Genomic DNA, 27,607 nt, shown 5'->3' on the forward strand with positions numbered 1-27,607 from the left:
GATTTTTTACACTTTCTGGACTGACTTATCAAAATATTAGTAAGGAGGAGTCACATTTTGAAGCAGCAGGTCCAGGTCACTTTGCATACAGAATTTTTGCTATGCTCTATAAATCAGGTTGTGGGGGAGAGTCAAATGGAAATGATAGAAATAAAGAAAGCAAAATATGGTAAAATATTAGTTAGAGAATTTTTATGGGCTCAGTTTATAGCGATCTTAAATGTGTAGCTAGGAAGTTTAGATACGGTTTAATTTTCAATGAGAGTGACCTAAATTTTCTGAATAAAGGTAGTTTTTAAATAATGAATTAAGAAGCTGAATTCAGCAGTAGTATATAGAATGAATTGGAATAGGAAAAGGCTAACTTATAATAACAAGGGTGAAAATAGAGACAAAAGTATGGAAAACATTATAAACCACAATGTACAAAATATGCAATATACAGTACACAGAACATACACAATATACAGAATTATACAAACAGAATGCCAGGGTTAGAAGGAGTCAGAAAAGTCATACAATCCAATCTTTGTCATTAACTTTACTGTTTAAACTTTACTGAACTATAAATTCTTTGAGAGCAGAGACTTTTTTTCTCTCAAACATATTTGACATCACCATATGAGTTAAATGTAAAAATAAACCAAAGAAAAAACCCTAAATTCCAAGCCTCCAAAATGAAATGATGATCTATTAACAGAAATAAGAGGATTCTAGGGAGGAGTGATAGTAACTGCAGTTTTGAACTTAAATTACTGAGGAGTAGAAGAATATTCTGTACTGATATCAATCAGATAAAGAAATCTGGCCTTCAAAGGAAGGAGCTGTACTGGAGAAATGGTTTGAGAAGTCACTGCATAGTGTTAATGTTTCAGTATTGATTGATTGGTTCATTCATTATTTCTTTTTTTAAAATTTATTTATTTACTTATGATAGACATAGAGAGAGAGAGAGAGAGAGGCAGAGACACAGGAGGAGGGAAAAGGAGGCTCCATGCCAGGAGCCCAACACGGGACTTGATCCCGGGACTCCAGGATCGCGCCCTCGGCCAAAGGCAGGTGCCAAACCGCTGAGCCACCCAGGGATCCCCCATTCATTATTTCAATACTATTTACTGCATTCATATTATGGGCCAAGAACTATACCAGCTATTGGAGGTTTTGGTCAGAACCACAGAGATGATAAGATATGGGTCAAAAAGTTAAGGACATGAGAAATAGGAAAGAAGAGAAGCAGACAGCGAACAGTCAAAAGGTAGAATGAGAATCAGGATAGTAATGCATTAGAGAAACTAAAAAAAAAAAAGCAGTGATTAATAATGGCAGGTGCAAAGAGGCAACACAGATAAATATGTATAAAAGCCTTGGCAAATAATAACCATGGAGGAAAATAATTTTAAAAAGTGCTGGAGGCAGAGGTCACACTGTCAAGGGTTGAAACTTCGGAGGTGATGAAGGAGCATTGGAAGCCTATGTAAAAATACATACTCAAGAAACATGACTTAAGAAAGAGAGAAATGAATCAATCTTAAAGTAGTTTGAAGGTGTGGCAGGATAGAAAGAGGATATTACTTAGACTTCATCAGTAATTCAAGAAGAAGCAAAATCATGAAGATAAGAGAGATTGAAATGCAAGAGAAACAAGAAATAATTAAGGAAGAAAAAGTCCAAAGACATTAAGGGAGGTTACAGTCAGCTACATAAACAGAAGGTGAGTTGTGATGGAAATGAAAATACTTGTAAGAGAGAAGATTGGTAACAATGCAAAGAAGTTAAGACAAAAAGGAAGGTAGCTCAGAAAGTATGAGTTACTTGGACAGGATCACATTTCCTAAGGGCTCTCAGTACAACCTCCTGGATAAGGCATCTATCTCTAAGCAAACAGTTTATGCTCTGTACAGGAATCTCCTCCTCCCGTGACTCCGCTTTGTTAGGATCCTTTTTCTTATTGGGGGCTTAATGAAAGCCCCAAATCCCCTGAGTTAAGACCACTCACTGGCTCTCTTCAAATTCCATGGCAAACCTCAGCACTAACCTAGACCCAGCTCAGACTCTTCCCAGAGTTTTACTAAGTTCTAGCCCTAAAACAAGTCCAGTTCTGGCATCAAAACAAGGTCTAATAAATTTAGGATATTTGAGGTAAATCACTTCTACTCAAGCATCTTATCTCTGTCATTCTGGGACAAAGCTCAGTTGCCCCTGATCTCTCTAAATTCTTCATTTCCTGTACTCTCTTCTATATCATTTTAATCTCCTCTGATTCTCTTAGTTATTATTTTCAAAAATCCTTATCGTTAACAAACTTCTCTGCATCATTGAGGAATGGTTTTGTTCTGCAGAATGGGTTCTGCATATCCTTTTTTTAAAAAATATTTTATTTATTTATTCATGAGAGACACAGAGAGAAAGCGAGAGAGGCAGAGACACAGGCAGAGGGAGAAGCAGGCTCCATTCAGAGCCTGACGTGGGACTCGATCCCAGGTCTCCAGGATCAGGCCCTGGGCTGAAGGTGGCACCAAACCACTGAGCCACCGGGGCTGCCCTGCATATCCTAACCTTAAATAATATTCAGCTTAATCTTGCAAACTCTGCTTTCAGCGTAGCTCACATTAGCAGAAGCTGCTTGTTCTTTCATACTTCATAGTCCTCAGATCCAGCAGTTGGCTTCCTAGAGACACTCTACCCATTACTCTCCTTCCATTATGTAACATCCCTATATTTTGAAGCATTCAACTTAGCTCCAACATCCGTTAACAATTCAGGTTGCTAGTATCTATCCAACTTGCAATCTTTATGACTTATTCATTGATAATTTTCAGAACTGGCTGTCAGTCACCTTCTTTAGCCTAATTCCTGTGGTAATACTAGGAGATTTTAGTGCACATGCAGAAAACGGTTCAATAATCTTGAACTACAAGATCTTCAAAACTTCATTGTTCCCACATTACCCACAGCCCCAAAATTACCATGGATCTTAGAATCCAATGAAACTTTAAATTCAGAAAAATTAAACTCCAATATCTCACATTCTGATTACAATAATTAATTGTCAGGTGTCTCATAGTCTCATTGCCTCTTTACTTGATCTTCATTTGATCCTTTTTGTTCCTTGGTGCCACCAATTCCTAACAGTATTTATCACTTCTTTTGCCTTTCTTCCTTATCCATCCTAGACTACTATGATTGATCATCTGGCCCACTCCCATATCAACACTCAGATTCTCTTCTAACCCAATCTTTCAAACATTCATCAGAACCCTCAAATTAATTCAATGCCATAATCTGATTTCTCTATATCTAGGCAACTGGGTATAGTTTAAGCAAAAAAAAAATGTTCATTCAGGTTGGCACACTGCAAATTCATGTCTTCCAACTTCTACTGTGCTGGTAGCACCAATAATCTTTTTACTTTTACTTCATCAGTTGCCATCACTTTTTAACCAATGACTAGTTTTATTTTTTTTAATTTTTTTTTAATTTTTATTATTATTATTTATTTATGATAGTCACAGAGAGAGAGAGAGAGGCAGAGACACAGGCAGAGGGAGAAGCAGGCTCCATGCACCGGGAGCCCGATGTGGGATTCGATCCCGGGTCTCCAGGATCGCGCCCTGGGCCAAAGGCAGGCGCCGAACCGCTGCGCCACCCAGGGATCCCCAATGACTAGTTTTAAACTTCCTCATTTCCTTTTTTTTTTTTATAAAGAGTTTATTTATTTATTCATGAGAGACACAGAGAGAGGCAGAGACACAGGCAGAGGGAGAAGCAGGCTCCCTCTGGGGAGCCTGACATGGGACTCAATCATAGGGCTCCGGAATCACGGCCTGAGGTTAAGGCAGACACGCAACCACTGAGCCACCCAGACTTCCCAAAACTTCATTTCCAATCAAACATTACATTCAACCTTGGGTCTCCCACCTAAAGAATTTGTCTCAAAAACAATCACCATAATCTTAATTTACAGCAACAACAAAATTAAGGCTATCAAAGATAATTATCTTCAATTTAACAACTTTTTTCAAAAACTTAGTTTAAACTCTGTTGTCTGTTTTCTTCCTATCTCGAAAGGAAACAAGAGCTTCTTTCTGTCCACAGACTCCATCTGTGTGTTTAGCGCAATCTCCTGCCCCATGACCTTTCTACCAATCATGGTCTCCTTTTTCTGTATTTTCAACCCAACTTGTCCTAAAGGATCCTTTCCTCCAGCCTACACATTCATGGTGTATTTCATATTCTAAAGAAAAAAAAATCTCCTTTGATATTGCATACCCCTATCCACTATTTCTCCATCACACTCATAGCACATGTGTCTTCTTGGCTCCGAGGCTCCCGTGCCTCAAGCCACTGCAAGCCATTTGTTCCCCCTCACCACCCTTCTGAAGTCACTGGAGATGAAGTCACTGATGGCTCCTCACTTGCCAAATCTAATGGACATTTCCATTATTATTTTTACTGTTGACATTGTATCTTCCCACTTCAAATTCTATTCTTCCCACTTCAAACGCTATCCTAGCTTCTTCTAAACCTGGAATTAATAGAGCTCTTCCTTCTCTTTGACTCTTCCTCTAGGTACCACTTAAATGTTCATGTTTTCCAGAACTGAGAAAAAGCCATGGGTTGTTTCTCTGATTGATTTCACTTTCATTTTTGTAGCTACTTCCCATTATTAGTAAGTTTACTCTCAAATTGCTCTGCATAGCTCAAATTTCTTTGAGTTTTAAAATTATTTATTTTACTCCTTGCTAGAGGTTTCCCCTTAACTCTCTTGGTAATTCCAGAACTGAACTTGTCTCTGGCCTAAACTAATTTCCCTCTGAATATCCCTACACCCTCTTCACCTTGGTTAAGGTACGACATGCATTCAGTTACCGAAACTGTAGGGCTCATTGTGTTTCTTGACTCTTTGTTCCCCATCAACATTCAAATCCCATTATTTACTATTATATGTACTATTGATTTCAATTGATTAAATCTCGGGTCTTCTTTCTCTCTATCCATTATCTTACGTAATTCATGCCCTCAAAGAGTTTCCTGCTGCCCAAGACCAAGGCAACAAATATCTTTATGCATGCTCTTCTTTCCCATAGCCTTTTCTCTCAAATCAACCATCTACATAGTCTCTAAGGTAATTATTCTAGAATGAATAAATATAGCCATCTCCTAATTAAAACTCTTTGAAGTACTTCTATCATTTACAATCTTAGATCTAAATTCCTTAACAGAACATAGAAGATTATCCATAATTAGGACCATCTCTATCATTCCAGATTTATTTCTTGCTATTCCTTGCCTGTGGATAATGCTCCAATAGCACTAAAACGTGGAATTTATTCTTTTAGTGACTTTGCTCATACATTTTAGAATTCCCCTGACATCCTACCTTACCTCTATTAGAGGTCTAAATAATTCCAATTCCTCTTTTAAGATATAGCCTAGCTGTCTTCTCCGTGATATCTTTACATGAAAGTCCAACATCATGCTGTCAAATAATGATTTCTTCATATGCTGCGTATATCTTTAAGTAGAGATAAATGTTAGGAAAAAAAAGTAAGGCATAGGGTAAATTTTTAAATATAAAAGGTATATTTATTAAAATAAAGGCTGTATCTTAATAAAGAGATATCAATAAAAGGTAACATATCTCTGCTAAATATGTTTGCTAAATGCTGACTGTGTTTAAAAATACACAGTGATGCAGATAGATTTATACTGATTAGCATAACCTGGTCAAAAGAGGAAGAGTTGGGTTTTTTTCTTTTTCTTTTTTTTAAGATTTTATTTACTCATGAGAGACACAGACAAAGAGAGAGAGAGAGAAGCAGAGACACAGGCAGAGGAAGAAGCAGGCTCCATGCAGGGAGCCTGATGTGGGACTTGATCCCGGGACTCCAGGATCATGCCCTGGGCCGAAGGCAGGCGCGTTTAAACCACTGAGCCACCCAGGGATCTCCCGAAAAAGAGTTTTGATTCCTAATATCAGTTAATATTTGTCTCCTGAAGTAATATAAAGAGTTTAACAAACATTATTTAAGCCTCTATTCATCTGTTCCAAAGAGGTAGCACTCATAATTTTTTATTTTACAACACTGGGGTAGGGAGACTGGTGGTTCTGATGCTTCACAGACTGGGGGTGTCATGTTTAATTTACCACATTCATTCCATTCAGAAAACTGCAGATTTTGGGGCACCTGGTGGCTCAGTGATTGAGTGCCTTCCTTCAGCTCAGGGCATGATCCCAGGGTCCTGGGACCAAATCCCTCACCCGGGCTCCCCACAGGGAGCTTGCTTCTTCCTCTGCTTACATCTCTACCTCTCTGTGTATCTCTCATAAATAAATAAATACATAAATAAATAAATAAATAAATAAATAAATAAATAAAATCTTAAAAAAAAAGAAAACTGCAGATTTCATATAGCTAGCTACACTACAGCCCACTTGGAACTAATAACACATATTTATCCCCAGAAGGGGAATTCCCAGACTATGACAGTAAATGCCACCTTGAAATCTGGGCTGCAAAATTGGAGAGTTGGTGCCATTTTCTTTTCTTTCTTCTTTTTCTCTTTCCTTCTTCCTTTCCCTCCTCCCCCCCCCCCCCGTTTTTTTTCTCACAACTCTCAATAAAGAGATCACTTTTTAAGTATTCAGTTACTTTGACTCAAGAAGGTGAGTTAGGGAGAATTTGGAAAATTTAATTTAGAACCATTCTGCAAGAGAAAGAGATTGATCCAGATTTGAACTGTATCAAAAAGGTAAAAGAAGAACTACAATGTAGCAAGGGAATTGAGGATATTTCTAAGAATGGACTCAACCTTTGGATAAGTAAGTAAGTACAGTGGAGACTAGTATGGAAAGGAAAAGGGGTCAAGAGAATGGAGTTCTTGTGGGAGATAAGAGAACTAGTGAAGTAAAAGTAACTCAGTGAAAAAAATAAGAAAGAACCATGTATAGTTCTGGTCCAACAGTAAAGTATTTGAATTCATATTTTAGAGGTGTAATAATTTCAAATGAAGATAAGATTCAGGTATGGCCACAGCAGTGACTGACTAAAGTAGAATTGGGAATAAAGTTCACTATCTCCAATCTGAGACAGCCAGGGAAATGAGTGGGTGCTGAATAGATCATTCAGGTGAATGCTAACATCACTCTGGTTGATGGCAAGGATTATTAAAAGTTAGACTAAAGCTAAAATATTCAGTGAATAAAATGGAATAACCAAGAGGTCACCAGATAACCTCAACATGGAAGGATTGTGCTCAGTTGCATTTTATACAAAGGTACAGGGGTTAAATTAAAGACAAGAAGCCTAGAATATTATCGTGATAAACACTGGAGAGTGGATTGTACCCTCGATAATCCCAGAATCTCATAGTAGATTAAGGTGAGGGTCAGAAAGATTGAGTAACTTAAGTTAGCAGAGTGAAAACAAATGACCAAAGTCGCTTTAAAAAAAGAAAAAAAAAAAAGAAGATGTTAAACTGAAAATCAGTATACGGTTTACTACTTCTATGAAAGAGATATATGTATTCGATAGGCAAAGATCCTACAGATAGATGTAATAAGTAAAACCATATATTCTCATTCTCAGTTTGGGTAGTAGATTCATGGATTTCATTTTATTATTATACTTTGAAGTGTGCACACATTCTTTTTTATGCATCAAACTGATGATGATGAAATATAGTATTTTTAAAAACAACTAAAAATTTCATTCTTACAAAATCCACCCAATTGGTCTAGGAGTAGGTGTATATTAGTCTCACACTGGAATCATCTAAGTGATGGCAAATCTTACAGTAAGATATTTGATTACTTGTTTTCTAAAACTGATCTTTTTTAAAAACAATTTTTCAAAGGTTTCATCTATTTATTCATGAGAGACGAGAGAGAGAGAGAGAGGCAGAGACAAAGGCAGAGGGAGAGGCAGGTACCCGCTAGGGAGCCCGATGCAGGACTCGATCCCAGGACCCTGGGACCATTGTGCCAGGATCATAACCTGAACCAAAGGCAGATGTTCAACCACTAAGCCACCCAGGTGCCCCCTAACACTGATTTTATTAACTATGTTTTACTTTAATACAAACATTAATGATAATTGTGTTTCCTGACCACAAAACAAATCATGGCATAAGAGGCAATTCAGAAATGTATCCTGAAAAATAGGCTAGCTAGGCTAGGGTTCAGAATTGGAATAGGCACAGGAAATTGACAGCCAACCTAGAGCTGATTAAGAACTGATTCTACACAAGCTGACTTGTTGAAAAAATAAACAATATGAAGCAATTGACTTTTCGATGACTTAGATAAGTAGAATATAAAAAAAAAAACACACCCAAATGTAGTGCAAGATTTTAACTTAAATTTAAATGAAGATACCAGAGTAATCAGAATAAGCCTAGAATCAGTGATGTCTCATTCACATCACCCACTTTAAGAAAGGTCTTGGTCAATCATAGGGAATCATGTTTTTGTAAGGTAAACGTGTAGTCCCTGAAAAGCCAAAATAGTCAGAATGTAATATACAGCAAAAGTAAAACTAAAAAAGAATATTTTAGTATTAAAGCAAAATAACAGAGAAGAGAGTGAGAAAATGGAAAAGACAATAAAATACAGCAATAATCACTATCATATAATAAACCAGAAAGCACTAAATTTCAATTACATTTACTGAAAGACATCACAAAACTTGAATCATGAGGAATCTATTGTTGATATTATCTCTTATATTTCCTTTTACATTTATCTACATGAATTCAATCCTTAGGAATTCACTCATTAATTTCAATTATTTTTGAAACTGTTATTAATAACTCTTAATCAATTAAATAGTATAAAAGTGGTCACACATAACCCAAATCACTTTGAAACAACTGAGTACAGCATATAATTCTTTATACTAACTGAACTCACCACCACATTATCACTGCCTTTCTTTTCTCTTCCAATAGAACCTCAAAATGTCACAAACTGGCTCAGAACCCTAAAGCTACATAAAACCTTGAGAAACTGTAAGCCCTTAGAGACCTTCTTTCCCTTCTCTTTCTAGTTAGTTTATCCTCCTTTCTGTTAAGTGTCAAGTAATTGATATTTCCCTTCAATATAAGGAGAATGGTGGTAAAGTTGAAAGGAACAAGGATTTTCCCATAGACCCAATATGCTCCATGGATCCAGGATTATCTATGACCAATGAGTAGATCACAGCCATCTTCGACAAGGTAAACTACAAACTGATCAGTTCTACCTAAGCATTCTAAAACTGATTCCTCAACTGTGGGGTGGGGGTGGGGGTGGGGAAGTGGTTTGTTAAGGTATGAAAAACCAGTGCTGTCTAAATATATTATTATGAAGGTCGTTAGTCAAATGCAATTAATTTTTTAAAATACTGTTATTCGAACTGAATTTTTTAAAATACTGTTATTCGAATACTGTTATTCGAACCTTCTAAGTAGTCAAAGGCTAACTGTAATTCCTGGTGAACTGAATTTTTAGAATCATCAAAGAGATGATACTAGCTCATTAAAGGGAAGCTATATTTTTGACATCTTACTACAATTAAAGTGTTTACATATGCTTTTTATTTTCTATTACTTTACTGGTAAGGATAATATTTCTAGATTTCATTAATAATCATGTATATATATGTATATATATATAAAGCAGAAATAGAATTGAATTATATCATATCATTAGACAGGCACATGCAATTCTATGAACAGACTCAATTGTAAGAAAAATATACCTGCCATCCCTGTGATGATGTTCAATGTTCTGACTGTATCTGGAGCGAGGTAGAGTAAGAAAATGACTGCAAGCATGGCAGAAACAAGAATATAAATGAGACTCAGGAAAGAAATGAAAAGGTATTATTTAATTTTAAAAAATAAAATTCAAAAAAGAGAAGCAGATAGTTAGCAAAGCAAATGAAAATTGTTATTAGAAAGCTTGCTCTTTCCTCCCAAAGTCCATTATAGTATGGCAATAATTAAATAATTTTAATATTATAAAATTATAATATTTTAAAGGTTAAAATATTCTAGGTATTCCAAAATAAACACAACAAAAACATAACAAATCAAGACTTAAACAAACCATATTTCAAAATAAAATCTTATCAATTATCATTCAAACATCTCTAGCACCATCTATGAAATGTTATACAATATCGTCGCTTTCCCTTTTTGAGGAGGAAAGATAAGAAGAAAAATAACAAAATAACAAGAAAGTTTAAGAAGAAAATAATTAAAGAGTAATTTCTAATATACACAGGAGATTTTATAAGGTATTATTTCTTCTCTGATCACAAATAAGTAAAAATAACTAAGAGGGCTTCAGAACTACATCTAGTAAGGAACAAGCTGACTTGAATTATTATTTGGTTAAATAATTTTATTTATTAGGTTCATTGGATCCTATCTATTTTTCCATTCATTATATGTTGTACATGTTTATTACATACTGTGGGCTGTGCCACACTTCACGCCTCATGACTACCATAAGCCACCAAAGCAGCACACTGACCTCCTCACCCATTTGTGGTGAGGGAATTTGTGGTGGCTCCTCTTCTTTCCACAGCTCTAATTTAAACTTTTCTGTTTTCTTGAAAGCTTTCATGCCAAAACACTTAACTTTGGCAGATGAACATTATATTTCATTTAAAAAAAGGGGGGAAGCCAACTTTGAACTCTCTCAACTGTCATATTTATGCCTCTAAATACAGAGTACCTATACTTATATCTTCACTTGTCATTTTCTTTTGCCCCAAGGGAACAAACTCTTCTACCTGTAATCCTAACTTCCCACATGATCTTCCTTCCTTCATTATTGTCTCATGCCTTCCATTCCTGAACCGCACTTAATCCTAAAAATAAACCCTTCACTAACCTCATCTTCCTCTCAAGCCCGATGTCTCTGACTTTCCTTTCATTGAAAAACATCTTAGCCATATCTATTAATTTTGCCACCGCTTCCTCACTTCTCATTCAAGCTTTAAGCTCACTGTATGTAATGGGACTTTCAATCTCTATCATTCTCTGGAAGCTATCCTGTGAATGTTACCTGTGAAATCCTAAAAAAAAATCTTTTAATTTCTTGGTCTTCATCATATTATTCTTATCTATGATGGTGTTACACATTGATTTTCAACCTCTGTTTTTTGACACTCTCACCTCTCCTAGTTTTTGAAACATAATTTTCTCAGGCTATTAAAAATAGTATTTATGTAACACTTAACTAGGTGACAAATACTCCATTACAGGTTTATTTACTTTATATCTTTTATTTCTCATAACAACTCTCTGAGGTAGGTTCTAGTATTGCCACAGACAGAAAGACAGGCTGTAAGTGCTTGCCGACAGCCATATAGTAAGTAGCTGGACTGGGTTTCAAACTCATGGCTTCCTTAATTCAAAATTTAGGCTCTTAGCATTTACACAACTGGCCTGGTTTCTCACCTATCTAACTGCTTCTTTACCCATTTCATTTACTGGATTCTCTTTCTCTTTATTCCAAGAGGCAGTGGTTTCCCGAGATGGAATCTTCCAACTTCTTTATATTCCAACACATTCTTTCTGGATTTTATTATTTGCTTTTATAGTATAAACTGTCACTTTGTTTAGCTTTCATTTTTCTTTGGGTTTCACAGCACATTTTTAGCTGCTTCCTGGGTTCTCCACATGATGGCCTGAAAGTTGTGTAGACACTTCAGAAAAACACATGTTAATTTTGAGGTTTGAGGGAGACATCTGTGTATTTGGATGTCTGGTGTGGCATTTATGAAATGAGGGGGCTGGAGTAGTAGTTTTCAAAATTTCTTTTTGATCAGATTTTTGTGTAAAACCAATCAATAGGAATCCAATAAAATCAGAATGTCTCTGGCTTAAGAGGGAGTTGGAAGACTAGTTTCTATGCATTTGGTGTCATCCTTATCTACAATACTAGAGTCCTTCAAGTACCTCTTCAGAACTGATGATTCCATGATCTCTAAAAGACCCTCTAGTTTCAAATATAATTCTTTAACCCTTCTTTGAAACTTAATATAATACTTCAGCTATTCTTCTGCGTGTAATCCCAGTCTTAACTAAAGATTTAAATATTTATTGAATAAGCCAAATTTTAAAAATCTCCTAATTTAACTCCTTCATTTTCCTTATTTTCTACATTTAATTATCAACCTTGCAAGTTCTAATGCCTAAATAACTCAAATTTATCTACTTTTCCTTTTCTCCTGCCACTACCTTCAATTAGGCTAACCTTGTCTACTGAAATAATCTATTGTCTCTCTTCCTTCAACCCTAACCCTTTCCTGATCCAATCCATTCTCCACTCTGTCTACAAGCAAGACAATTACAAATTATGCTTTTGATCATGTATGTACTTTGCTTAAAATCCTTCCTTGGTTTCACATTCCCAAAACAAGTATATACGCCTTAAAATGGCATAGAAATTAAGTTCTAAACTACTTCAATCTTCAAGTCCTATCACTTCACGTCTCCCATTACAAAACTTTTTATGTGGGTACAACAGACCACCTGAGATTCTCTAAATATATCCTGTACTTTCCTGACTTCAAGATTTTGTTTATGCTTATCACTCTGCCAAGAATGCCATTATCTTCCCTCTGTCTCCACTTCATTGCCTTTGAAAATTCTACTCAATCTTTAAAGTTCAACTTCCCTTTGAAGCTTTTCCCCAATACTCAGGTAATTTTCTCTCCAATCTATTCCAATAATATCATGCTTAGGCCTGACAGTCTTCTATGTCTTATAATTAATTGGTAAATTGTATAATTTGTTGGTATATATGAGTTGGTATAGTTAGTTGGATCATCTGTTTACTTAGGTCAGGATAATGTTTATTTTAAATCTTTGTCCACAATTGGCTGACATAATAAATACACTTTGGATTGAACTAAAAAGTAAAAACATAACTACATGATTTTCATGATGAGTCTACCCTCCAAAGAAAGCAATGGTTCACGTAATCACAGAAATATTCTAGAAATGTAAACAGAACATTACAAACCTATATAGTATAAGAAAAAAGTAAACAGTATTCAAAAACGACATTCCTGGCATTACAAAGAGTAGAAGTAATACCTAATAGTTGTGATGTTGGGGTTTATTGCATTAAGAACAAATAGATTTTCTCTGAAAATTACTTGAGCAATGAAAATATGTAAACTTGGAAGGTTATTAAAATTTCCAAATTCATAGAACAGATATCAATTGATGATCATAGAACATCATCAATTTCTAGTATTTTCCTTGAAGAGCCTTATAGTTAATTTTGTCTAAACATTAAGCAAGGATCACCTATATCAAATATCAGTTTGTTTTATTTCCCTTTTTGTGTCAGTTAATTTAACTGGCCCAAGAGGTGCTCACATTAAATGTTATTTCTAAATATGTCTGTGAGTGTATTTCTGGATGATATCAGCATTTGAATCAGTGGACTCAGTAGACTGCTCTCCTCAATTTGGGTGAGTATCATATATTCTGGTGAGAGGCTCAACAGAACAAAAGTAGGAAGGATGAATTTTTCCCCTTTTCCTGACTCATTTTAGATCTGGACTTCTCTTATCTCTCTGGCCCTCAGAGTGGGATGAATTATACCATCATTTCATGGGTCTCAAGTACTTGCTTCAGCAGCACATATATTATGGGTCTCCAGCTTGCATAAAGCAGGTATTTTCATCCATAATTATGTATGCCAAATCCTTACCTACCTATTCTACTGGTTCTGTTTTTGGAGAACCCGGAATGCATAGTTTTCTATAGTCCTATTATACCTCATAACCTAATCTGGTCATGATCCCCCTTGAGATTCTGTTGAAAACTATAAAAATGCACCAATGAATATTACATAAAATTAACCACACTGTTTTGGTAGTAAAATCCACCCAAGATAGAGAGATGCATCCAAGGTCTTTTACCACATCCACTTAGTACAACTTAAGAACATATTTTACTTACTTTCTCAATTAAATCATTTTTACTTTTCTTCCCAAATTAATGGAATTATAAAACCTAAGCAAACAATACTGTCTCAAATATTACTAATGAGTTAAAAATTATGTTAAAAATTGCAATTTATCCAATGTCCTTGAACTTTTTAAAAAACTGATCAGAGAAGTAATTCATTGTGAAAGAAAAAAACAGAAAGCTTAAAAATTACTAAATTTTAAAAAGTGAAAAAAGAAGTTACAGATTCAAAAGTCATAATGACAAATTTCATTTTTCAATTAATTGAACTGAATTACTGATCTAATTTCTAGACACATTTTGATTCTTATAAAGAAATGTAATCTTTAAAAAAAAAGAAATGTAATCTTTAAAGACAGAACAAAATTGTACTTATAATGAATTATCCTTCCATTATATCAGATGAGTGAATGTCCACTTTTAGAAAACACCAAACAAAAAGGACTGCAAAAAGAGGAAATAAAATATCTCACTCTTAAATAACCTATGGTTTTTGAAAGCAAAATTTCCAACAATCTCAACTTAATGCAAAACTTTCTGTTCTGTGTCTGTAATATTGTTAATGTTTTGCTAATTTATAGTTCCTAAAATATACTCAGTATGATTTAACTATGTTAAAATATATTCCTGAAATGTAATAAAATGCATTAGTTTTCTAAGGTGAATTATCTTTTTTTTTTCATTTACTTTCTCTGTATTTTCAAACTTTCAGAGATGTGTTCCACTCATAGCCAATAACTAAAAGGACCAAGAAGACTATAAATAGTTATGGGTAACTTTGACACTTTCTTGTAACTGGTTGACTGATAAAGAGTAGAGACAAGGCCTAAGTGTTTGAGGTATCCTAGAGATCCACATAATATGACATTTTTCTTCTTAGAATATAAATGTGTTAATTGAATGCACAAAAGAAAAAAAGCTTATGAAGTACTGTATCTTAGGCCAATGTTAATTGTATTTTTTTTTGTTATTATGCTTAAGGTATACTCTATAGAATTAAGATACCTAATATATTTTGGCCTCCAGGATAGAGTATTATATGATATCTCTGACATGTTACAGAAATACTCTCTAATACTCTATACTTTTTAATAGTAAATTAACTCATGTAAACAAATAAGCTCTTGAAATGGTTTCTAATACTAAAGCCATACATGTTGACCCAGGAAAATTATGTTCCTAGTAGTAGTTACCAGGGTTTACCAGAGAAACGATGATCCAAAAAGTATGGGGGATGGAGAGAAGATGAACGATGTCTGTTATAATTCATCATTTTAGCTAATAGCCTGGCATACAAGTTTCTGAATTACTTGTAAAGAACTCATTTTCTTTTCAAAACAGAATAGGATTTTAACTAATGATAATAAAGTGAGATATGCAAAGATATAAAGATCCAATCAAATTTTGATATATAATTCTTTTTAACATTACCTATAAGAAAAAGATATGAATACTATTATATCCTTCTTATACCACTTAAGTTTAGCCAGGCACTATAAACTAATGTTGAATAGCATCATTTCTCACCCAGTGTAGTCAATGTAAAAAGCCATTATCTTCATGTACAACTTTCCAATATGTCCCAAGTCCTTCATCCTTCATACTGGGTCTTTCTGACACATATGTGTGTTCTGCCTCTGTATTTATGCTCTTGTTCTTGCCTAAATAAGCAAGTCCATTTTTCAAGGTCCAACTCATGTTCTATACTCTCTACAAAGCTTTTTTTAAAAAAATACTTGTATTAGCTGATTTCTTTTTTTTCTGCTCAATTAATAAGCCCATTAAAATGTCAATTATTTGTAAGACACAGATCCTTTAAAATGTTAAGAGTACAGCACATTTCTTGAGTATATACCATGCAACTGGAAGTGCTCTGTCATTTAATCTACTCAATAACCCTATAAAGTTGGGACTAATGTTCTAATTTTATAGATAAGAAATATCAAGTGTCAAAGACATTAATTTTCCCAAAGAAACACAGTTAGCAAGTAATAAAAAGCCTAAATTCAAATCCAATGCCATTTAGTTCCAAATCTTACAAAACAAAGAGTATATTCGATAAAATACTCTTCTAGTCCAGTGCACCATTTACTGCTGACAAGAAAAGTTAACACACCACTCAAAATGCCTAAATTTTACTTACTTCAAAGGAAATTCTCTTTTAGGCTCTCTAATAAACAGTATATTTGATTGACTGTATGAAATTCACTGTAAGAGTTCTACAGTATTCTTATCTTCTACGGAGTGCATAAAAATTACAATATCTTTGAATACATTCTATTATACAAAATCTTTTTGAATATTTAGAATATAAAGAATAAAATAGAAATTAAGATCCCATTGTTTAAAATGTGATAGACTACCTAACAAGGATATTATTGTACTTTGATTTTTGTTCCCTCATGTTTGTAAGTAATGATTACAAAGATAACTTGAAAATAATATATTAGAAATAGTTTCATAGTCCTAGTTAAAAGAAATTCTATTTTACTTATTTAAAAAGCTCACAATTAGGAGTAATTATGATCTGGTAATCTATAGCACTCTAAAAAAGTGATGAAACCCTAGGGATTAAATTTTTCCAAAACTTCTAAATTATTGGTTCCAATAATTTTTGTCAAATTAAAAGACTCATAAAGCTACAAAGTAATTAAGAAAAAATATAATGACATGTCAGTTATGACTATAATAGCTATATACCAAGGATTTAATAGCAAGCCTTTTATCATTAATGCTATGGCCATTTGTCTTAAAATTAGATAAATTATTATGTGTTTGATATGATAGTGACTATTTTTGTTTGTGAGTATAATTCTAGAGGTTAATTTTATTCTGTTTTTGTCTGCAAGATTTAAGATCATATTGTTGTCAGAGAAAATATCAAGTCCATTTCTCATCTAAAGGAAAACTTTATGTAAACTTGAAAGATTTAAAGTCATTTTGGACTTTTTTCTTTCATCATTTCCTTAATAAACTTTCAAAGAACAAGGAGTTTATAAATCGCTATATAAATAATTTCCAGAAATGAGCAAACTCAGTAGAATTCTATAACTTAACAAAAGTACTCATTCACCCACCTAATATGACTTCTTCCAACTCCTAATCATGCCAACACAGTTATCTTTCTTTCACTAATACCATAGTTGATGTGAATTAATTTCTAAAGGTAACACACCTACAATTACCCCTAAGGACACAGATCACTATGAAAATGTCAAGCAAATTAAAAAGAAATAAAATACCACATTAACTTTCATTTAACAATTAATAAAAACATTAATTTAGTAATTTCCTATTTCTTAGATCTCAGACACAAAAGCCAATACTTGTTTGACACTATTGAAGATTAGTATAGATGTTCCCTATCTTTTCTTATGGAAAAGTGTACTTAACATAATGAAATTATAAGCCTGAATTGAGGATAACCCTAGATTTAGACAAAAACAATTAAATTCATGAATATTGACAATGATAAATATTGGGAACTTCTCTAATCAGTTGATTTAAGATGCTTTTATCAAAATTGGTTTAGGATGCATACAAAGAGACTTCTGAGTTCCCTTGCTATTTTATCATTATATTCTCTGAATAGTAAATTAAGCTTTCTTTGCCAATCCTTATCTCAAACCTATTTGACAGTGTGGTGGAAATATCATAGCATTTTTCATTTTATATAGAATCAAACCATGAATTCAAGGGTTAATCAGTTTGTTTAACTTAAAAACAAATCAGTAGTAATAAATGTGATTAATGCATTGGAACATATGTTACTTCCAAGAATGTTGTATTTAATGGAGCAAATTTGAAGAATTCCTCCAAATACAGCAATCAATAAGCATGATTCTTTAAGATGCTTAAAAGATTTATTACTGAAAGCCATGAGGAAAAACCTCTTCATGAATCAAGTTTTTGTGTCTCTTTTGTGTGTGTGTGTCTGTATCTAAACAAATCAGACTTGTCTCAATACTTTTATGCATAAAAAGGCACACTGATTTCCCTGATAAATGTGAAAGACTTTAAATCTATTGTCTCATTAATTATGTTTATATGTAATGATTGGCTATGATAACACAAAAATAATAAAATGTCTTATTTTCATTAAAATTATCCTTATAACCTCATGTGCAAACTTACTAGCCTAACTTGTTTGATTTAACAAAGGATCAAAACTGCAAGAGCTAAGATAATTTTTTTTAAACCAAAGAAAAGATTGTTCCTGTTTGTTTTATTTTTTTACATGGTGGTCATAAGAATGAATGTAGGTATTGTAAAGGAAATTATTTTTGAAGCTAAGATAACATACATATCCAAGTTTTGAATGAAAAATTTTTCCGTAATACCTTCTTCCTGAAGGCAGCAATTGTAATAAGATCTAATAGTATTTAATCCTATTTACCTGTCTCTATCTGGAGAATAATGGTCATCCATCACACGATGTCTATCCATTCGGCTAATTGTATTATAATGTCCAGCAGTAGAGCGCGTCCCTCGAAGACCCTGTTCCACATTCCGACTGAAATTAGCAAAATCCATTAAATATCTTAATAGGCCATAAACATATACTACACTAAGAAATGAGGTTTATTAATAAAATGAAAGACAAAAATCATTGTAATGTCAAGTCCAAGTTTTTTTCTTTTAACTAATTGCACCTTGGGCTAAGGGGATACATTTTTACTGGAGGTTGACAGTGAAGTTAGGAGATTACTGCTATAACAGGGATAAACATAAACAGAGTATCAATGGGGATAAAGATAAGGGTTATCAAAATTATTAATAGATGATTCCCAAATTTCTAGGAGTGATTCTTATATCCAATAATGGAGGAGGAATAAATTTATGTGAAGAAAATGAGTTCAGCATGCTGCTTATAGATAATACTGGTGTATCTTGTTTTAAGAAAATGATTAGGATTTGTTTTTTAAAGTCTAAATTGAAGTCTTTATAAATGATCAATGATGATTTTTTTTAAGTTACCATGCGTGGCCTGGATTTTCAATAGACACACTTCTTTTTCATGATAGAATAAGCCTCTTATATAGTTTCTACTACTATGGGCTTTCTATTAGGTACAGCTGAATTTATTCTAAAACTTTGCCTGTGTTTTTCTAGGTGTGGTCAAATATTCTTTCCCTGGTAAAAGTCGAGCACCTTTTTTTTTTTTTTTTCTTAAAATAAGAAACAGCTCAATTTATTTATTAAAGTTAAAATACAGAATCTAGGTCTTTTAAAATTTCAGATTACAAAAGTTATTCTATTGACAGGTCTACCACATTTAAGTAATTATTTTTCAGAAACCTTTAGTCATTTATAAAAAATTATGTATAAAATTTAATCATAAGGAAAAAGTCTAAATCTAAAACTAAATCAATTATTCATTCAAAATAGGCATTATAAGACTATCATTTTAAGAGTTCAAATTTTCTTAAACCTGCAAAAATATAAAATGAATCCTATACACATTTCTTATTAGCAAATATATTATTTCCATGGATCTAACTCCTGAATGCCTTTCTGTACTTAACAGGATTGATTAATTTTCTACTAGGCATAAGACCTGGAGCTGTAGATTTTCTAAGCCACTCTTCCCTCCATCTGTGCTTTCTTTTTTATTCTTTGCATGATTGCTCTTAACTTTAAAACCCCATCAAATGTTTATTTTCTCCCATTTCTTAAATTGTTAATACCTTTATCATTCAAGGGTATAGTTAGTTGGTTCTAACTGTATATACTCAGTATTGATATACTGAAAGCTGGGTCTTCTTTATGATTTTGAACTCTCACATAAAAGAATATACACATCAACCAGAGTTATAAAGTAGCCCATACTTCATATTACTCTCAATATTTAGGTTGTTGAATAACATATTTATTTTCCCTTACGTAACTTTCTTCCACAAGACTTTATTATCTTTAGAAATTATTCATGATTCTTTGTGATACATAGGCTTTTAATACCTACATATATCCTACAAATAAAATGTGTATGGTATCTTACCTTTGTGGAGGAGGGACACTGGGTGACCATGATCTAGTCCTTCCTATAACATCTACTCGGTGAGGAGACCCTGATGGTGAACAATGGTTTGATGACATTACTTGTTCTGGCACTGATAATGTTGAGCTTTGAAGATCTCGACCATTGTGCCGATAATCTAAAGGGGCAAAGATTAAGAGTACAGTTATCTACCCATTAAGTACTTTTGCATTTTGTATTTTAGTGAAAAAAATGTTAGTGAAGTTGAAAGGCTCTGAATATATTAAATGTAAAGCCTAATGTATAAAACATAATACCATAATAAAATAATATTTTGTAAACACTTAAATTAAAAATGAATGACAAATATTTAGATAAATACTATGTCCAGGCATTGTGCTAGTTAGACTAAAACTTTTTTTTTTAGACTAAAACTTTTATATACAGTTAATTATCTTTACTAAAAGAGGCAAGTTGGGATCCCTGGGTGGCGCAGCGGTTTAGCGCCTGTCTTTGGCCCAGGGCGCGATCCTGGAGACCCGGGATCGAATCCCACGTCAGGCTCCCGGTGCATGGAGCCTGCTTCTCCCTCTGCCTGTGTCTCTGCCTCTCTCTCTCTCTCTCTCTCTCTCTGTAACAATAATAAATAAATAAAACTTAAAAAAAAAAATAAAAGAGGCAAGTTTATTCTAAAAACATTTCCATCTCTCTAATGAACTGGAAGAGCTTCAATTACTTCTTAACAATTGTAAATATTCAAAATTATTAACTTCATAAAAATTCCTAAAAGTCTATGGTTATTTCTTTAAGAGATAAACAATATTAGAAAGTATTCTGAATACCATCTGAAGCACCTACATAGACTGCTTTTCTTACAGTGTTTGTCAGGGCTGAGATACAATAGATGGCTGAGAAAAAAAACACAACAGTTTGGAGGAGGGAAACAACCCAATGATCTGACACACTTCAAAAAAGTGTATTAGAAGTACTAAGCTCAAATGACTTAGAAAGCAATGGATATTTGACAGATGGAGAGAAAAGTAGAAGGAACTCAAAGCTGGTAGAAAAACAGCTGTCCAATGTGGAGCAACAGCAGGGAAATAAATAGTAAAAGTAAATTTGACCCAAGTTGTATATATCTAAAACATCATGAGGCTTGTAATGGAAAAACCTGAACATTTTTGAGCAGGAAGTGGTATTATCCCCATCACCATTATCTTCACCATGTTCATCGTGGCTGCTATTGACTTTTACTATGTGCCAAGAACTCTGCTAGGTACTATACAGAGTGTTCTGCTACAACACTAATTTCAGAAATAACTCAGAAAAAGTACTGGTTCATATGTGATTTTTCCCAACATGCTCACACTTTGCAGTATTATATGAAGTTGGGTTCCTAAGAAATGCAGCAAGAGAAAGATTTGAGTGTACACAAATGAATGGGAAGGGGTCGTCTCAAGAGAAAGGAATTAGAATAGCAGAACAGGGCACAGGAAGAAGCTAAGCAAGAATGTGATCTCAGCTTGATCCCACTGGAGGCTCTGGAATGTGAACTGTACCAGACTTGCTCTGACTTGGAGGCAAGGATCCTGGACTTTTGTCATCCAGTGTTAGCCAGTCACTGACTGAAGATCGCCAGTGGGAAGCAGGAGAGATTGTTTTCTGTGTGTCTCAGGCCAATTCTCCAGATAATGGTGCAGCTGTGTTAGCAGCCAACATTCACTGGAGATGGGTAAACCAGCTGACCAAGGGGGATATGGGTGGGGCATCAAGAGTGTTCACTACATCTATCAAATAATAGCAGCTGGAAGCAAAGTACATTAACACAGCTAGATGAAGAAAGCCAGAGAAATTCAGAACTACATATCATGCTCATTCATCCCATGTTCTTTCTTTTGGCTTACTTTGGTCAAAAGAATTCCATCTTATAAGTATTTATTGCATGGGTTCTTCCTGGTGTGGTGAATACTTCCCTTGATGCCATAGCTTTGCAGATTTATCCCCCTTTCCGTCTAGAACATACTCCTTCCACCTAGATACCTTCATTTTATCTTAAAACCCCACTTTTAATATTTTTATTGAATAAAACATAACATGACTTTTCAGAACTGTGCTTAGATATTTATTTTTAGTGTTTTGATTACAAAGCTACATGGGTTTTGAATGGTCTGATCTAATCCAGTTTTCCCAGATACCTATTGTTTTTGTTTTTACTCCATGATTTTGCAGAGCACAATGTTTTTTCACGAATCTATTAATGATGCGAATAAGCCAACTCTGCAAAGAAGATAATATAATCCCCATTATATATTTCAGGAAACTGAAATTCACATTAAGAAATTTACTAAGAAATTTAAATTAAGTGTCAAATACAGGGTCTGGTATTTAAAGCAAAATCTATCGGATTCCAAACCTCTCATTGCTCTAAGACTACATTCATCTTTCATGATCAAAGTAACAATTTAGGAAGATGAAGCTGACAGCAGTATACAATTCGAACTAAAGATTAGAAAGTTTGTAGCAAGATTAATTGCTCTTATGAAATGTAGAACATATTGTCCAACAGAACTGTCTAAAATGATAAAAATGTTCTCCATCAGTGCTGTCAAATACGGTAGCCACTAGACACACATGACCATTGAGCACTTGAAATCTGGCTAGTGTCAATGAGGAACTGAATCTTTAATGTATTTATTTTAAATTAATTTAAATATAAATAGCCACATATAGTTAGTGGTACAATTTTGGAGTATGACAACTGGAAATGGCAACAGACTACACAGAAAAAATCAATACATTCATTCATTCAACAAGTATTTATGACTATATGTGCATGTTATTCTATGAGCTGCAGTGAGCAAAACAAACAAAATGCTTTGCCCTTGTGTAGCTTAAATGCCATTTGAGTGACAGAAACAATAAAAATCCCAATAAATAATTATATATGTTTGAATAATATATATATGTTTGAAGGTGATTTAAGTTCTAAGAGGAAAACAGAACAGAATAAAGGGAGATCAAAATGTCAGAATATGGAAGCATTTTGCAATTTTATATAAGGTGGTCAGGCATAGATAGAACTCACTAAGAGGCTGACATTCCATAACAACTTGATTAGGAAGTTAGATGCTTTGCCAAGTGCATAGAGAGGAGGGTTGCAAGACAAGTGCAAAGACCCCAAGATAGGAATAAGTTTACTGTGTTCACAAACAGCAGGGAAAATAGGGTACTAGGAGTGGAACAATGGAAGAGATCAGAGACACTTGGAGGAAGGAGGAAAATCACGTGGGGCCTTGAGTTGCTTTGCAAAGATTTTTGGAATTTGATCTGAGTGATTTTTAAGCCATTAGAGGATTCTGAGCAGAAACTGAATATGATCTATCTTCTTTAAACAGGATCACTTCAGGTGCCTTTCAATAGGCTGAAAGGAAAAAGGCAATAAGTCAGGTAAGAGATGAACCAGGATGCCAGCAATGGAAACATGGAAAGTAGTCAGATTCTGTACATCTTCTGAAGGTAGAGGCATCAGGATGATTTTGAATAAGATTTGATGTTGGACATACGAGGAAGAGAAGGACTAGAACAAATCTAAAAATTCCAATTCAAGTACATTAAAGAAGAGTTGCATCAGATGACTTAGTTTGGTGAGAAAGATCAGGAGTTTGATTTTAAATATATTAAGTTGAAGATATCTACTACATTTCCAAGCACAGATGTCAAGTGGGCAGTAGAAAATGAAAATTTAGAATACGAGTAAGTGGTTTTGACTGGGCATGTGGGAATTTTAGCATAAAGATGCCAGTTAAAGGCTTGGGACTTTAAATAGTTGGGATCACTAGAATAGTGAGTGTAGATAGTGAAAAAGTCCAACAATAGAGTCTGGGGACATTCTATTATGAACCACCAACAATTTGTGATCAGATACAAGAGCAAAAAGAGGGAAGAAATAAATGACTCTTAATATTTGGTTAGCCTACCAGGAAGCTAAAAATATACTACAAAGAGTGGAGAAATTTAGAAGGTTTACCAGTTTGGAAGAGGAGGAGATAACAGTATTTTCAGCTGCATAGACAAACAGTTACACACATGTTGAAAAGAATCTTGGGAAAGACATTAGGACTGTTGAGAAAGACTTGAGAAGCATTTATAAAAAGAGTATCACTGAAATCCAAGGTAAGGGAATGTATAGAGAAAAACGAGATATGACTACGGGAGTTTGAGGGAGACTACTGAGAAAAGTAGGAAGAGTCCCGAAAAGAAGAAAATTCAAATAATTCAGTTCCATAAAAACTAAAAAAAAAAAAATAGAGAATTTTAAGAAAATATTCATTATTGATAATATAAAGAGCTACTCAGAAGTGATAAAAATGAGTGTTGGGGTTAGGTAATTAGAAAATCAGAATATTATATGCAACATTTAAGAGCTAATTATTAAAACATCACTCTACCTTCCCAATGGAAAATATTATTATTTACACGTATTTTTATACTGTTTCAGGTCAGAGTAGAAAATGATACTAGCATTCTACGTGGCTATAAACTGATATTTTATTTATATATTCCATTTATTTGCACTGTGGGGTGAGTCAACTGGTTCAAAGAATAGTTGGTTTACAACCATTCTCATTTCCCTACTCAGTATACCACTGCGGCACAAAATCCATGCCAACAATTTCTTCCCTAAGAACCCTAAATTTCAATATCAATCAGAGTCTCTATTTACTTCGAAGAATAATATTAGCAATGCAAATATAAAAAATTACCTCTGTCTTGAATTAGAATAAACTAAGTAAGCACATGGGAAGTATTACCTCTGGCATAGTTAATTTTCAAGACATCTGCCTTGCAAACTTGGAAAAATTAAATAAAGCAGCTGAGACTGTTTATTATTGAGAAAAGGCTGATAGTTCAGGTTAAAAGGGTTTCGAATGGTTGTAACAGATACTTTGAATTTGACAGATATATAATATGCAGTTGGAAATGAATCTCTGTATATGGGAAAGAAAGTATTAACACTTTTGCTGGTGTCTAGACTTAACACTAGTTGTTTAAAATGCCAGTTAACATGGGCGGGGGGTGGGTGGGTAAGATGGTACTGTGTATATGAATATATGCAATTCACATTCAAAATGCCTTTGAAACAATTTCACAGAGAATATAGGATTATTTGTTTCATCTGACAAATTACCTGATAAACTACTGATTAAAGCATTTAGTCCCTATTGAAACTATTGTTAATGATGGTGCTTAAAAACAAAAAGGACATTAAAAAAAAACATAAGAAAAATATTTTTAACAGAATTAGCATGTTTAAGCCTTAGTTATCATAACACTTCTGTAAATATAATTGGTATACCATTACTAAAGTTATAGGCCAATGAAAAGATGACATTTCAAAAGCCACAATATCATAATATTTTCATGTTTATAAAAAGAATATAAAACAGAATATGGTGATGCTTCAACTTTCTAATAGTGACAGATTTTGAGGATTTGAAATCATCCTCATTTTTTTTAAGTTATCAGGTAAATTTCCAAACAAAAAGCAGGCAATATTTTATTAATTTAATTTAATTTAATTTAATTTTATATTTTATTTTATTTTTTACTTCATACACATTTAAAAATTTTTTTGTTTTATGTCTTTTTTTTAATTTAAATTCAATTTGCCAACATACAGTATAACACCCAGTGCTCATCTCATCAAGTGCCCTCCTTAGTGCCTGTCAGCAATACTTTAAGCTACAATACTATAATTGAAGTTTAAATGAAGCTTAAATGAAGTTTAAATGAAGCTCTGCCTGATACGTAATCAACATGACAACAATGAAAAAAAATTCAGAAAGTACAGTAAAATATTTGACATATTTGGGTATGCTGGTGATGTCAAAAAGATTTTATTTTTTTTCACACTGTTATGTAGTATAAAGAAGTTTCAATTATACAATAATACTTCAAATTTATGATGAAATCCTTATTATTTAGTACTTTAAAAATAGAAAGTTTGTAAGTATTCACTTATCTGACACCTTTCAAGTAAGGATGTTCAGTTTAACAACTGATACAAGAGTCCCAGTAACTGTAATTATTCAAGAGGTAAAATTGCCATAAGGTTGTTTTGGGAGGAGGTGGATAAAGAGGCAAGTTATTTCTTTCTCATTTTATTTATTATTTAATCTGTTTGTTGGTGAATAATGATGAATAATACTTCCTTCTTATTACTATAAAATTCTGAAATTCTTACCTGATACTATCCCAATTCCATCATCACAGTCATAGTCAGAGATTTCACTATCACTTATTCTTTTTGACCCTATGAAGCAAACAATAGCTATAATTAAAATTGCTGATTATTAAGAAAAATAAACTCCTCACCAACCTGAAAAACAAATGAAAGAATTTTGAATGAAATATTTGAGAATGAAAAATATGGAGAGAAGGAAACTGATTAGGAGCTCACATTTATTTTTACAAATATTTCATAATGTAAAGATTTTATTCTTAAAATAAATTGTTCTTAAGATGTATAAAATAAATTTCCTAAATGCCCTAAAGCTTGAAATAATATTAAATAATATATGTACATGATTCGATGATGATTGACAAATTCTACTGAACAAAAAGCTAATTCAGTTTTAGTTGCTTTTAGACAAAGGCATTTAAGTCTATATAAATTTCAAAGCAAAACAATACGTTATTTCAAGAGCATTCATTTTTTTTAAGAATTTATTTCATTATTCATGATAGACATAGAGAGACAGAAACAGAGACACAGGCATAGGGAGAAGCAGGCCCCATGCCAGGAGCCTAAAATGGAACTTGATGCTGGGATTCCAGGATCATGCCCCAGGCCAAAGGCAGGTGCTGAACCGCTGAGCCACCCAGGGATCTCCCTATTTCAAGATCATTCAATGCGCCTTTTTCTAATATGCATAACTAATTAATGTACCCAATTCTTCATTTTTCACACTCATGGAGAAAAAGCATAATTTAAGACATCCTAAACAATCTTCCTTTAGTATTAATTTAGCTGTTCGCCCATTGCTTTGAAAAGAAATGAGCAATGAATCATCCGCAAACTTATTAATACATCTAAATTGTGAATTGTGTTATATTTTCTAGGAAATAGCCTAAAACAGAGCAGTAATGATTAACATAATTCAAGACCTCTATTACAAAATTTTAAAATGTTAATTGTGCTATGGCAAAAATAGCACTGAATTGATGGTTTAAACAGGTCGTCTTCACATTTAATTATGAAATATATCACATATATAAAGATGTTACAACTTATTTTTCATATATCTTTTTTCCTGCATGTGTCTCAAAAAACAGGCACTTCTTACACAATAGAATCCCTTATTACAGTATTTGTCCTTTACAATCAGAAAATACTTAATGGTAAGTGAAAACAGTGTTGCTATTTCAAGAAATGACTTCTTTTGTCTGTCCACTTCCACCATACATTATTCATTAAATAGACTAAATTCAGTTTTCAGAAAATAAATGTTTTACTGTAAGGTATATAACTCACGTTGTATAAGTTATCTAAAGCAGCAAAAATTAAACATTCTGGGAATGCCCTTCAATATTTCCAAGGTCCTCTTAGAAATACTCCATACATTTTTTTCTTTTCTTGTTTTTTTTTTT

General features: G+C 33.4%; 1 protein-coding gene across 15 annotated transcripts in view; it reads right to left on the bottom strand.

Moving 5' to 3' along the window:
• Positions 1-27,607, bottom strand: part of RIMS2 (regulating synaptic membrane exocytosis 2) — a 588,301-nt gene that overhangs the window by 209,680 nt on the left and 351,014 nt on the right. For 9 of the 15 annotated variants that reach the window (XM_041769574.1, XM_041769584.1, XM_041769583.1 and 6 more), the window contains 4 exons: positions 26,202-26,270; positions 19,979-20,135; positions 18,377-18,493; positions 9,741-9,806 (listed from right to left, as the gene is read on the bottom strand). In XM_041769574.1, the coding sequence (XP_041625508.1) occupies positions 9,741-9,806; positions 18,377-18,493; positions 19,979-20,135; positions 26,202-26,270 (409 nt within the window). The remainder of the gene's footprint in view (positions 1-9,740; positions 9,807-18,376; positions 18,494-19,978; positions 20,136-26,201; positions 26,271-27,607) is intronic. The other 6 variants (XM_041769575.1, XM_041769576.1, XM_041769590.1 and 3 more) reach the window with 1 other exon arrangement.

The sequence above is a fragment of the Vulpes lagopus genome, chromosome 9 (genome assembly GCF_018345385.1).
Source record: "Vulpes lagopus strain Blue_001 chromosome 9, ASM1834538v1, whole genome shotgun sequence".
Taxonomy (NCBI): domain Eukaryota; kingdom Metazoa; phylum Chordata; class Mammalia; order Carnivora; family Canidae; genus Vulpes; species Vulpes lagopus.